The sequence below is a fragment of the Sprattus sprattus genome (genome assembly GCF_963457725.1).
Source record: "Sprattus sprattus genome assembly, chromosome: 9".
In the NCBI taxonomy this organism is placed as follows: Eukaryota; Metazoa; Chordata; class Actinopteri; order Clupeiformes; family Clupeidae; genus Sprattus; species Sprattus sprattus.
The window spans coordinates 19,316,346-19,331,370 of NC_137928.1; the positions used below are offsets into that span (position 1 = coordinate 19,316,346).

General features: G+C 43.5%; 1 protein-coding gene across 1 annotated transcript; it reads left to right on the forward strand.

Annotated features, from left to right (window-relative positions):
* Window positions 1-953: 953 nt before the first annotated feature.
* tbx4 (T-box transcription factor 4) lies at window positions 954-14,386 on the forward strand (the record flags this gene model as incomplete). Its single annotated transcript, XM_080844746.1, has 8 exons — window positions 954-1,121; window positions 2,139-2,233; window positions 6,416-6,535; window positions 8,284-8,431; window positions 11,715-11,867; window positions 12,195-12,283; window positions 12,392-12,627; window positions 13,725-14,386. 8 exons carry the CDS (start codon window positions 954-956, stop codon window positions 14,384-14,386), a joined length of 1,671 nt encoding a protein of 556 aa, XP_080700872.1.
* Window positions 14,387-15,025: the final 639 nt, after the last annotated feature.

Below are 15,025 nucleotides of genomic sequence, written 5' to 3' on the forward strand. Positions count from 1 at the left end.
AGCATGTTTTAAACATATTTTTGGGGGAAATTGCTGTGGTTTCTTGTGCAAATTGGTGTGTTGATTTTAATTAATTGCCTAGGTATACAGTAGCTATAATAAAATGGAGACTTTTCAAATCTTTCCATAATGCATAAACTTAGAGATGTTAAGTAGGAGAGATAAACTAGGATTAGTTCACATATTATATGATTTACATACCATGTCTGATATATAGTCTTATAAAGTACAAATATTTTAGAAGACATGTGTTTTTACCTTAACTACCATTTCTTAATTTTCCAAAGACACCTTCCTGATACCAGATATTACAAATTCAACATGATCTTTTCAGAGAGCCTTTCCCTTATGTTATCTAGAAAAGATGTTAGGATATACTCACATTATGTTTTTTCAGGATTTAAGTCATTTTAAAATTAAATCAGCAAAGCTAATATGCTCCTATTCACTGTTTTCATAATAATTATAAAATGGTATGATGTAATTATTCACTTTTTTCCAAGTAATATTTCAGAGTATCTGTACATTTTAGTTTTATACAGGAGAGGACATTAAAATCCTTGTGCTATTGGTTCGGTACTGCCCCCATATAAATATACACAACCCTGGCATTGTCGTACTCGGTTGTATATTTACATTATAGTTGTCCTTTTTGTTCAACAATTGAGTGTTATACAGTTATAAAAAAATTTACATCACAAATGTAAGAGGTGAAATATCTTTATATCTTTTCGAGTTGAATTAGAAGAAATATAATTATTAACAGACTTGCGGCTAGTACAGTGAACCAATACAATGTCAATGTGCTAGATGTTTTTTAACGGTTAGATTTTTTATTTGCATATTGTCATTCTCAGATCTGCTCAGGTTTGACATAGGTGGATGTGTGTGTACTCATGCACACATTCTACCCACATTTCTGATGTAACGGCTTTATGGAATATTGATGTTTAATGAATGCTGTAATGTTTGCAGAAATGCTCCAGGAGAAGGCCTCAGCTGTGACGGATGAGGCTGTGAATGCAGCCCAGCCAAGTGGGCTTCCTGAGCTCACCACTGACTCCGCGCACATGGGTCTGCCTACAACTCCCAGCATCCCCAGCAACAGCGAGCCTGATCAGGTAACAAACACAGCAGGAGTTACAAGGCTAGTGGAAGCCTTAAATGATTGAATTGAAAAGATTTATAACATTCTTGTAAATGGTGACATATGACAAAACTGTTACAATAGCTCAGAAGTCCACACATGCACATTTACGGCTCGAATGTTAATTCTTTTAGGACAAAGTAACATAAGGCACTATTATAACGCTTGTTTTATCCTGTTAATATCAGCAGTAAGTAAGTAAGTGTTACCTTATGTTTTAAGTATTATACTCTTACGTTATAACATTCTATGACCTATTACGATTGTTCATTTGTTTAAATCATTGTGTCATATGTCAACCATAACAATATGTTATTAATATGTTATAAAGCTCCACAAACACATTTATAAAATGCATTGTGGATGCCTGTTTTAGGTAAACCGTGGATACGCTTTACTTAAACCCAGTATCCTCATCAAAATGCATCATAGCCACTGATAAAAGTCTATAATAGCTATGTATTAATAGACAGGACTGCACTGATGCCCTGCTCAACTATTATTATGGAACCTTGTATGAAGTCAGTTGGCTCCTTAAAGAGCATGTGGTGAATAAAGAGCATTTGACATAAGGCATAGATGGCAAAGATCAGTGCCAAGAGGTTAAATAAACTTTATGCTTTCTGATACTTCAAGCAATAAGAGCTTATACTATAACATTGTGGCACTTTATGAGTATATAACTTGTATACGCCTTTATGAATATCTTTCTAATGCTTTATGGATGCTGTGTTTAAGTTACTGCTAACCAACCCCATTGCTTCAGTGAAATAAACAAAACTTTGAGTTCCTTCTTGGAACGCAGAATTGTTGGCACAAGTTTCTAGTCTGGTTGATATGATGAAATAACAAATGCAATTCATCTGTGAAGCTGTTCTTTTTTTTAACTGAGAGTAAAACACTGAAGGACATGGCTGAACTAAATGACCAGAATCCACTGTGGTGTCCAAACATTCACAGCCTTTTTTTCTTCTGTCTCCTGTGCTACCAGAGCATAGAGAATATCAAGGTGATCCTCCATGAACGAGAACTGTGGAAAAGGTTCCATGAGGCAGGAACCGAGATGATCATAACCAAAGCCGGGAGGTGAGCACAGGGGGGGCAATTTGTGTCTCAGAGTGTGTTCTTTCTGACAGCGCCTCATGTGAAACTAACACCATCGTGAGCAGTAGCTACGACACTCCAGCCCCGACCATTTCTGTCAAATATATCCATCACCACCACCATTTCTTTCAGCAAGCCTATCAGCAGTAGCGCTGACAGCAATTATAATATCTGCTTTAGACTTATTGCTACATTGTTAGTAATTTGCCTGAGTTAGTCTGTCCATCTAAGCACTGAGAAGTGGGGTTTGAATTCCTGAAGCGCTGAATATTTAATTGGAAACACAAACGGCTGCCCCGTGTGTTAGATTTAATGCGGGCCGTGGATTAGGAGTGGGACCCCGGACATTAACCAGAGTATGAGTCAGTCCACTTTGCCAGCCTGAGTTCGCTGTTCTCAGAGCTCTCCCGCGCTCAGTGTAAAAAGGTCACCGCCATTTTTCTTCTAATGCCGCTGCACTGTGAGAGATGGGTTTTTCTCCCTGTCGGACTGATAGAGTGCGCTGAGAATCTTTCAAGCCTTTGAAGCACTCAAACAGTGCTCCGGTGCACAGCTGCACAGGGAAAGCGAGACTGACTTTACAGTCGGCAGCACCTAAGCAGGTCGGCCATACCGTTAGCCTTGTTCCAGGCCACTGAAGTCATCAGTGTTGAAGTTGTTCATGTCAATCTTAACTGCGGAACGCAAAAAGATCTCCTTCCAAAATATTTTGCATGACATAAGTATGGATATTAATATGCTGTCCATCCAGCCGTCAATTTGTCAAAAACTCAGCAGGTTGCCACTATGACTGCTCCTATGGAAACGGAAGATGATGTATTCGAGCTCAGTAGCAGGGAGTCAGGTTTCCTTCGCTGACTGCTCGGTGTCTGCACTGTGTATATAATATTGGCCTTATTGGCGACGCGTCTTATTCTCGTCCCAGCAGCAAACAGAAGTGGGTCTGTTAATGAATTTGCCAGAGCAGAAAACATGCATGTCTGTAACCGAATAATAACTAGGTGAGAATAAAAAATGTCCTTGTAAACATTTTAATCTATGTGCGCATGAAAAAATGAAAGACTGGGTTTTTAAAATCAAGTCTAGAAAAAAAAAGGTTGATAGAACATGTCCTTGTGCGAGCTACCATGTAAGATTCTGTTTTCCTGCGCTGTCTGTTGAGAGGAAAAATGGGTCACGCTGTGTGGAACAGAAATGTGTCAGTCAGAGGTTCAGAGAGAGTGCACACTGTACCTCTAGGGTGGCACGTGTGAAATGGAGGCAGGGGGGTGGGGGGGTGTGTATGTGTGTATGCGTGTGTTATGATAGAGACTGACTGCCATGTTTATGATATATATGGGAGATTGTTGTGACCCCTCCCCCTCCTCGGAGCCTGGCGCTGCTCTGAGGACGGGCCTGGGCCGTGAGGCCTTGCTTCGGCGGTGGCGTTTGTGACGAGTGCAGCATGGCGCCTGGTGTTGGCCGGCGTCTCCCTGGCTCCTGAAGCTCCATCATCCGGTGCAGGCGTTTGATCTGGCCGGCGCTGGGGGGGGGGGGACTCCTCTCGGACAGGATGAATCACAGGGCGAGGGGAAGAGAGAGAACTAAGAGAAACAGCTGGTTCTCCGTGTGTGCGTGTGGATGCCGACAGTGATATGACGTCCCTATTTCTCATTCTCAACACTCTACCCTGCATATGCTGATGCAAAAGCCACTGAAACACACTGCCACCCATGATCTCATTGAGTTATGCAAAACAAGACAAAAAGTTGAGTTGAGAGAGGAGAAAATGTAAATAAGATGGAACAGACTCTCTATGTCTGATAATTCAATATGTAAAATGGGTACTGTCCATAGCTCTATGGTAACCTTGACCATTCAGGGAAGAAAAGAGCTTGAGGCTGCTGCTTCTTCGGTGCTTCCTCAGCTAGCTACCTATGGGTGGAAGCGTCAGGATGGCTGAGCCGCTAAGAGATCCTATTAGACATGCCATGTGATCTACTGGGGATAGGACTAAGTGCAGTGGCGGCCTCAGCATGAAGAATAGGCATTCCTCTGTGCTTTAAGAGAATAGTTTCATACTTTGTCTCTCTCGTCGTCACCAGTATTTATTTATTTCTAAAGCAAACGCAGAGTAAGTGTCTGTAAGCCTTTTTGGACCTTCACTAAAACTTGCAAGCGGTAAATAAAAATTCGAAAAAGTATGTGTGACATCTTGGCTGTATCCAACAGTGACATAATAGACCAAGTGTTTTGCATTTAGACTTATCTTGGCATTTATTTATACAGGGTTAGATTGCAACAGTAATGTAGCTACAGTATTCATCACGTAAACACACATTGCTCCATTCACAACGGGAAGATACATTGTCGCATAAATTCAGACTGAGACATCCTTAAGTAAGTTACACAGATCAGGCCAAGACACCTTTTTTGAAAATTCAAATTAATTTCAAAATTCTTATTACAGAAATACGTAAGAGACTATACATAGGGTTTCCACAGACTTTTTCACTAGTTGAGCTCCGTCCAAATCCGGGGATTTAACATACATACTTTATTGCAACAATCTGGCTTTCCCAAATGCAACAAATGGAGAATGCAGCTGTGGATACTGTATCCTGACCCCTGTCATGTGAGATCTGAGGAGATAGCCGTTGTCATGCTAACAGTGTGCCAGTGTCAGGCTGAGTGGTGAGGCCTGTTTCCTGTGTTCTCCGCAGATTATAGTGCCTGCGTGGGCATTGTCGCACCGTTATTGGATTTCAGACGTTAGACGGAGATTACCCCTCTTTGGCAATCCCCAATATCTCACAGCATTAGCTGTAACTTACCTCAGGTGTTCCTTGCATGCCTGTTTCTAGACCAAATTCCTTTGAAGATGCACACTCTCAAATACAGTCATGGCTGGTCATGAACCTTGTATAGCCTATTCTTTGTCTACCGACATAGTCTGTAAGTACAGCCTATTGGCAAAGGCACCACCAGATAAAGCAGTGTGCTGTGATGGAATGCCCCAGGGTTCTATGATAAGTTGGCTGTATAAACTATTATGCATTCTTGCTGCCATTAAAAAGCACTTACAGTTTATTAGGGCGCATGTTCCCTTTGCAACCTGCTTTGACGCAGATGGGATGAGCTGTTTTCGGGAAGAGGTTACCAAAGGTAGCCCCCATTGATGTGTTTTACGACCGTGTCTGCTATATTAGCATATTCTGTCCGTCATCCTAGCCTTTCTTGTAGACGAGCAAAAACTGGCATTCCCACATTTAACAGAGTCAATCCCTAAAAATATATGTCTGCCTACAAGCAAATTAGTAACAGGCCCAAAGCAGGACTCCATACATGTACATAACCTGTACATGGGGTTATTATTACTGTACATTAAAATGTCTGCCTTTCATTTATATATTTATCGTTCGTTTGAATTCAAATTCTCTCAGATTGTCTCTCACAGAAAGATCCCACATCTAAGGAGATGTTCAGGAGTGCTAAGTGCTGTGCCGCTAGTCCTCTAGAATAACTCATGTCTTTAGGGGATTCTGTCCTAGTGATTCCATGACGTGACCTGTGCGTCTTCGGAAGACTTATCTGTGTTCCAGGACAGGTTGAGCTGCTATCTCACCGCTAATCATTGGCTCATCTGCTCGCGGCAAACACTTCCTGCGATGTCCGTACACTTGAAACCTGCTTAAACCTCTAGTAAGACCTCTTAAGAAGGTCTTATCCTGCCTTACTGTCATTGTTCAAGCTGCTGCCTGGACATCTCAAGCAAAACTCAGATCTTCTTTGCGTAGTTTGAGGAGGATGCATTATGGGCATTAACCTGGAGGAGCAAAAATAACTAAGCAAACAGAGAAGCACGTGTAAAGACGGCAACAAAAACAAAGCATTTGCTGATGTCATTGCAGAACATCAGTTGTTTACTAAATACTTTGTCATCAAGAAATCTTTATTCACACAGAACGGTTAGGTTGAAAAAAAACAAATCACATTCTGATGATGAGGACACAGAATGTAAAACACTTTAAATGTGAGAATAAAAAATACTCCAACCGACATATTCTTACAGTATTAACACTACTTCATTTGTCGACAAATACAGTATATTCAAAGAGTATTAACACTCCTTAATTTGTTGACATATATGTTCGTAGAGTATTAACACTACTTAATCTGCCTTAGGAGGATGTTCCCAAGCTATAAGGTGAAGGTCACTGGGATGAACCCCAAAACCAAATACATCCTCCTTACCGACATCGTTCCTGCAGATGATCACCGCTACAAATTCTGCGATAACAAATGGTGAGTATGGGACATGTAAAACACCACCCAGTGTCTACAGCATTGAGGGAATACCTGCCTTCACCTTGCTTGGTGGGAACAGAGCGCTAAACTCTAGTTTGGACTATTATTACTAAACCATTTGTTCATTTTTGTCTGCAAATGAGCACTTGAGTGATGTGTGACATATGAAGTGAATGAGGCATGAGGGAGCAGTCAAGAAGAATTCTGTGGAATATGACAAACTTGTATTTTTGCTTGAAACTGAATGTATTTGCACTGCATTTCTGCATGTTGTTTAACGCATGTAGGACACACACATATACCACCATGTATAACTGTAACTGTGGCGTAATGTGGCGATTTTATCCTGTGTACCGTGCAAAATGTGTGTGGAGGGACAGTGAAGGAGCAGCGTTTTAGGAATGCAGTTTTTGAGCGCCAGCCCAACCCAGTAACACATGAAAATGATCACTAACTATCTTTGAGAAGTCACTGTAGTGTAGAGGACATTTTTTGCTCTCAGCAAGTTTTGTCTTGAGTGGGCTGGGGACTGGCTGATGCTAGTCTGGCTAAATCTGTGGTGATGCTGGCCTGTCCCTGTAGGCTCACGGTCTCACAATTCTCCATCGCTATCACACATAAACACACCCACACACAGGCTGTGACTTCATTATGTTTGTGCAGCGTGTGAACACAAATTACCCTGTGCGTTGTGATGACGTGATGTTAGTTTATGCACTCACGTACAGCGATTCCCCAGTTCTGTGTTCACTGCCAATGGCAGAAGCAAAGGCATAATTCTCTCTTTGTGATTCAACTTTGTGAATTGGTTCCTGTCAAATCTATCATCCAGACGACTAAGAATAAAAAGTAAGTACAGATAACTCATCGTGAAAAGTGGAATAAAGTGATCCATCACTGTAAAGAAAGATAAATATATCATAAGAGCACCAGAGTTGAGAAAATTGTTTCTTAGAGCCCAGGCTTGTCTAATCAATTAAGCTTTTCTGTCCGTGTTTATTAGCCCAACTTCTCTCCTCCCTCGACAGCCACAAAACAACCCTTTGCTATGCTAGCTGTGGCTGTGGATTGTCATTAGCACACAGTTAATTACTTCGGGGTACTGGCAAGTGGCCTGTCAAAACCAATGGGCTTAAAACAGCTGGGTGATTCACGCTGTCCTCTCTGTGACCGTTCACCGCAAGCTACACCATGAGACGGGCACTGTGCGGGCACTGAGCAAAAAGAATAGGCTGAATTTTTCCAGTGAAGACTACAAATAAAACAATATGTAATGCCAACAAAACCCTCAGTAACAAAAAAAAGAAAAATCCCTTTACATTTCTCAAAATTAATTATATGGCCATTTTCCCCTCTCAGATCTGTGGGATGGCCTGGAATTTTTTGCCATTGCCAGCAAGGGCCTGGAGTTTCTCAGCAACACCTAGGAGGCACATAATTAGGAGTGATGTTGCGTTCCAAGCAGCCACCCCCAGCCACAAGGAGCTATTGTTATAGTGCGACTGGCAAAAAATGTACACAATCTGTACATATCATTAATATCCATATGTGTATAAAACCAGCCTCCCAAGCAGTGAAATTGATGGTTGTTGCGTGACCATGAAAAATACCTCTGGGTTCGGACACGATCTTGTGGTGGCGGTGGTCGGAGAGACTACATCGATTCCTGGCTATGCCTAATATGAGAACTCCTGTGTTCACTAAGGCGCATGACTCTCACCTCCTCTCTCTGTTTTTTTCCCCAGGATGGTGGCTGGGAAGGCAGAGCCGGCCATGCCTGGACGGCTGAACGTGCACCCAGACTCCCCAGCCACAGGGTCTCACTGGATGCGGCAGTTGGTCTCCTTCCAGAAGATGAAGCTCACCAACAACCACCTGGACCCTTTTGGCCACGTGAGTGACCGTGCAACCTATTTGTCTGTTTCAGCAAAAGTAAATGGATGAGTAGTTTGAGAGATGTACTGTGCCTTATATACATAGTATGGAAGGGAGTACGAATGTGCACATTCCCACAGTTATTTCCACCAGCAGACATGTTTGCCAGTGGAGTCATTACCACTTGGTTGAGAAATTCAGCGGCGGTCAGGTGAAGTGAGGTCAGATCCATTAGCTTATTTAAATCGTTTCATTTTAGAAACACAAAACTATTTCGTGGTGAAAAATCAGTGTTCGCAATAATGTTTGAGTCCCATGACGTGTAAATTGAACTTAATGTAATAATAATAATAATAATAATAATAGAAAAACAACAAGCATTTTCATATTCTTGTCAACTTGTTGCAGAGAACACAAGGCGTTGTTCCACAGCCAACTGGCTTTGTTTAAGTATACTTTTGAATAATGGGCAAAAAGTGCTTGTTGTAAAAGACTTTTATTGAAAGATTTAACGCTTAATGACTTCTAAGTGGTTTGTTGGAATGCACCTCTGTTCTCATGCCTGACCCCCCCGGATATTGCCATGTATGGTGTTGGGAATACGAATCAACAGCTTTATGGAATGGCCACATCCATGTCATAGGGCCTTGCGTGGTTAGAAACAATGGCTGCACTCGACCTTAGCAAAATTTCAAGAGGCAGTCAACAGAATAACTTGAATGACAAGTGAAAAAGGGTGTTAACAAGTTGAGGTCAAATCTGATAGGACGGGAAGAAATTGTCACATTTTACTATAAAGTGCCTGGCTTTCTTTTAAAACCTAGCTAGGTTTAAAAAAAAAAAAAAAAAAAATTAAAGATCATCTTTCAAATTGAACTACATACAGTGTATTGATCTGACAGTCTGCTATGATGTCTATTCAAAAGGCATATATGGTCTAATACACCACAGGCCTACATGGAATCCAATATATAAAATTGAAATAATCCCTTCCAAGAAATCACAAAAATTCTAAAGACACTGTGAAAGAAAAAGTGAAATAGCGAGAGAGAAAGAAAAGGGTGAGGGGAGAGACAGAGGGAGAAAGAGAGGGAGAGGTGAAGAGTGTGACCGTGGCAGTGCCGCCCAGAGGGACCCTGGGATTGCTTGTCTGAAGTCATCCTGTCAGGGCGAGCTCATTAGGTTCATAACCTGTCGGATCAGCGCTGGGTCTGCCTGTCAGGATTAGTCGAGTGCCTGCGATGTGACAAGGGCGAGTAATGAGGCCGGGGAGAGGCCAGCTAAGCCAGGCTGACGCCCACACCAGCAGGGGCGCCAGGGCTTTTGCAGAGCATCCTACACCAAGGCACTGAGGCCACTGCGGCAAGCCTTTACACCCAACACCAGTCGCACAGTGGGCCTACTGGTGACAGGAGCTGAAGAACAGGCACGAACATGCAACACGCTGAACCGAAGCATTGGTGCAGAATGCAAATCAGATCATTGCTAGTTTCTTACTTTTAGTGTTGGAGTCTTCTGATACAGAGGCTGTAAATTAGGAAATACATTTTCCTTAAAATCTTGATATCAAGTTGAGTAATATTTGTAATTTGCATTACTAACAAATACTTTGTAATGGTCTATTTGTGTCTTACTTGTGTGTACAAACTAGCATTCGGATCTCTGCCAAGACAAAATGCCTCATCTTGTTAACAGAAGTGAAAAATTATTTGTGGATCCGTGGGCCCGTGATTCAGCTCCAAAATTGAAAGGGCTCTTCCTTGGCCCATGCTACACCCCTCCAGCAAGTTTCATGAAAATCAGCCTAGTGGGTTTTGCACAATCCTGCTTACAAAAACACAAACCGAACATTAGATGCAGCATGATATTTGAACTCCAGCAAACTTCTTTAAATCCACAAGTTTGCGAAACTGGATATAAAATGCCTCAAACTGCCTGGAGTCTGACGTCAAGCCATTTTAATTCTAGGCGTCCAGGCTGGCCCTCTGCTCATCATCAGCAGTAAAAATATCTCTGATCTCAGCCTCCTCTGCTACTGTTGGCCTGATGACAGCGCTGATATTCCATATACCCTCGACCTCTCCTTTACGAGCCTAGTGTTAGTCGGTGTAGGATTGGGCTGACACACACACAGGATAGGCAGATAAGGGTGAATTAGTGCAAGCCGGGTTGGTTCCTTGCTGTTTAATTGAGCCACCGCTGTTGATCTCGGATCAGAGCGACATTTTTTAAATCAGGGGTGCCAAAGAACAAAAGAGATCAAAGGCAGTGTCTGCTTTGCCTCGGCTCTGACACGGGCAGAAGCTCCCTGATCAATACAATTAGTCTGTCTGCTTTTGTATCACCTGCCCCATAAATACTACCTCAAAGACACCAGACAGACAAGCAGACAAAAGGTCAGATGTGTGTCTCCAGTCAGCCCGCCAAGGGCCTGGCTGACCCAGACCCCCCCTCCCTCCAATCCAACCTTCCCCACCCTGGCTTCTGTCTGCCCCCGATGCAGCGCTGGGCCGGCCTGGCCTCTGCTTTAACCTGCCCGTGCCCTCCGTGCCCTGTCACTCCTGACTCCTCTTAGGGGAGACAGCACTCTCCAGCCGAGGAGCCGGCTCCATGTGGCTGGGGAGTCTGGATGGGGAGGGGGAGAGGGGCTCCAGCGAGGGTGAGGTGAGGAGAGGGGAGGACCTGACATTCATTGCCCCTGACAGAACTGTGCTGGGGATGACCCTGGCCTAACGCTCCAGTGAGCTGCGAACACAAGGCAGCTCCGAGCACCCTGAAGTCCTAGCTGTGCACCAAACATAAACTGCTGAATGAAATATCGAAAATGTATGAGATATACTATTTAAAATAAATTCAAAATAAGCAGGACACGGTGTTTAAAGAATCATTCAAATACAAAATTAAAGTATACCAGATCCAAATATAGAGACTGTTCTGTAGTGTGTTACACTTAAGAAATAGTATGGATTATGGCATTTAAGAAACAATGAATTGATTCAATGCATCACACAGATTTACAACATTTGGCCAAGAATTTCAGGTTTTGGAGTCGTAACTTATTATGGTAAATTACCTGCACCGTGATTCGTGGAAAAACTGACCACTACAGTAACACTGTGGGGCTATTCAAACCCAGGCAGTGACACCATTTGGCAACAGAATCCAGGGGTCAACTTGACGGATAAAAAAAAAAAAAAAAAAAGGCTGAGCACAAATATGCTAGCACAGGCACTCTTTCAGAGAGCTGTGTGGAAGGTGTCTTGGGCTCCTGCTTAATGTGTCTGTTTCTGTGTGCCCGCAGATCATTCTCAACTCTATGCACAAGTACCAGCCCAGGTTGCACATCGTCAAGGCGGACGAAAACAACGCCTTCGGCTCCAAGAACACGGCGTACTGTACTCACGTCTTCCACGAAACCGCCTTCATCTCCGTGACATCCTACCAGAACCACAAGGTATTGGGAGCAATTTTTACGGCAAGGGTCCCCAGTATTGTTACAGATGGACACTATGATTCATATGTGGGCAAAAATATAAAAAAAATCACACACATACACATAAAAAAAAACTTCCTGTCTTAATGAGCATTCTGGCAAACTGATCTTAAACCGCAGGAAATGGCGTGCCAGTACTGCACGAAACGCAAAGCCTTACTTACGACACATGCCGAATGTGCTGCATGCTTTCAATTATGGAAACCCAAATATGGGCGTGATATGTGCAATTTACTGGACTGAATCCCTTTAGTGGTTCAGACATCACATGGTTGAATCTCTTGACAGATTACCCAGCTGAAGATTGAAAACAACCCGTTCGCCAAGGGCTTTCGAGGCAGCGATGAGGGGGATCTGCGTGTGTCCAGGCTGCAGGGGTAAGTGGCCAAAACCCAAGCACCCACTCCCACCAAGCAGAGTCCAGGCCCGGCCCAAGAAAACAAATTGCTCAATCGTTTCCTACTTCCAATCATCCCTCTTGCCAGGAAGGACTACCCCATGATTTCCAAGAGCATGGTGCGCCAGAGGCTCATCTCCTCGCATAGTCACCTAGCAGGGAAGCTGGGTGCGGGGATGCTAGGTGGCCACCCACAGGTCCTCTCCCACTACCAGTATGAAAGCGGGGTCCCCCTGTCCGGTGCAGATTCCCAGGAGACCCTCGGCAACCACTTCCCCTCCAGCCGGGAACCCAGTCTGCTCTACCACTGCTTCAAGCACAGAGGTAAAGAGAAAACCCACTAACAGGAATTCAGGTTTCTTACTTTCAGGTCTTAGTTTTGATAGGCCATGGGGCAGATTTATATGGAAGGTTCTGCACCAGCAAAAATCTCCTATGATGTTGAAAAGGTGACTGTCAGATATATATGCTACTGTCACTTTGTATCATAAATTAAGCACAAAATATTAGGTGAAGATTGAGTGTACAGTCGAAGTTACTTTGTTTATATTGTTCAAAGAAAGTGCAGTTTAAGCCATAAAAACACATCTGAACTTGCCAAACTAAATGAATATTAAGATGACTGAAAGAATTTCAAAGAAGCACCTCAATACTGTTTTTATTTTCCAAAGAAACCAGTCATTTAATTTGAAGACATCATAAACCAGTTGTCAGTCACATCAGAAGGTTTTGCTGTGGCTTCTGATGAGATTCTGGTCCCAAAGTTAAAAGTTAAGTTTTATATCTATAATTATCCTTTATATATTATGCAGATTCCATGGCAGTTTTTTATGTTCTTGACCCTAGAGAAAATAGACTCCTCTACAGCATGATCCTCTTTTAATGAAAGTGGTAGTTTGTTTTCACTAAAGAAGTTTTTTTCCTAAAGATGGTGTGCTTTGACAGGACATCTGCCTGTAAATATCTTTATTATACTTCTTATAAAGTCTAAATAATGTATTCTCGTCTAGTTCAAGGGCTGTTTTGTGGACGCATTTCCTCTATCAAAATAGCAAATACCAAAATATCCTGACCAAATGTAATATTCTAAATACAGATATTCTTACATCAGAGTAACAGCGTTCACCATCTGACTTCAGTAGTAGGCTGATGACTGAAAATGTCTGGTGTATGTGCTCTTAAAATACTTATGAAGTACGTTGTGCTTGTATTCAGTTGCTTGCATATTCTTTGTATGGCTGACTGTGGGCACCACTACCAGTATGGTCTATTGGTAGTCAGTTAGCCATTGCTAATTAGCATTTAGGAAATATGTCCATAAATGGGAAATTCAGTATTGTTAAACAAAGTCCGGAGAGCTCTGGCTAAGCGAGTCCTTTCTCCCTGCTGAGGTTTTGTAACCGGATCTCCTTTTCTCACAGATAACAGCAGCAGGCACCTGGAGCTTGGCTGCAAGCGGCCTTATCTGGAGAGCACAGCCCAGGCTGTCTCGGAGGAGCACTACTTCCGGCCCTCTTCCTCCTACGAGCCGCCCCTGCTCACACATCCCTACTGCGGGGAGGCCCTGAGCTCCAGGGAGGCCTGCATGTACGGAGGAGTGGAAGGAGAGGCTGGCCCTGGGCCTGGAGGTGCAGGTGGGGAGGACTTGCCAACGCCCTCCCTTAACTGCAACATGTGGGCGTCGGTGCAGCCGTACCCGCGCTATGGCGTGCAGACTGTGGACACCGTGCCCTACCAGCCCTTCGCCACCCACTTCACCAGCTCGGCCCCCGTGGTGCCGCACCACTCGCCCACCATGCAGCGTCCGCAACCTCCGCCCCCAGACCTGGTCTTCGGCACACAGCGTGCTCTGCCCCCGGCGCCTTCCTACTCTTCGTCCACATCTTCCTCCTCTCCGTCTGGAGTGAGCTCTCGAGATCGGGTGGGCCACGCTTCTCTGTACCACCACCGGAAACCCGACTCACCCCTCCGGACCCACAGGGATTTTGCCAGCTTCCCCACCCAAAGCCCCTCCACACGTGACTCAGCCTATCAGTATCAGATGGGGCTGTCTGGGGTGGGAGCCCACTGGACTGACAGCTAGAGGAACACTTGGATGCACGGGGGTTGGGGTATATTCAGCATGTGACCGCCTTACCTGTCAGGTGTGAGGGTGCCAGCTGTGTCGTACCTTGGTGCTGCCCCAGAAGCATTTGCAATTGAGATTACAGTTCTAGACAGCCATAGCATTGGTGCTGAATTGCACACTCAAGCCATAGTTACTGAGCTGAGACATCTAACCCTTGCAGTGTTTGCTTGGTCTGTGGTTTGTGCCAATTAAATATTTATTTCAGCTGGTTCATGACAATAACGAGCATTGTTTATGGTGAGGATGAAGAAATTGTGCATTTTGCAAAGCATGATATCTTCAAAATAAGCAGTGTATGTCTCATGGTCTTTTTGAGAACTTGGGAAAAAATAAGCGCAAAATGTACAAATTATGCTCGTGACATGCTGGGATTGAAAATGTCTACAGTCTGACACGTATCCATTTGTCTGACCTATATTATACAGGTAAATTTATTTTTTATGTATGTGAAGTATTGATTGAAAGATTTAGTAGACTAAATAGGCTGGTTGGCTTTTACAGCTTTTACCAGTGCAGGTGCATATGCAGGTACAGTCAAAAGTGCCATTTGAAGTAACAGGTAACGGTTGTGTCTGTGAGACTAGGATTTGATAC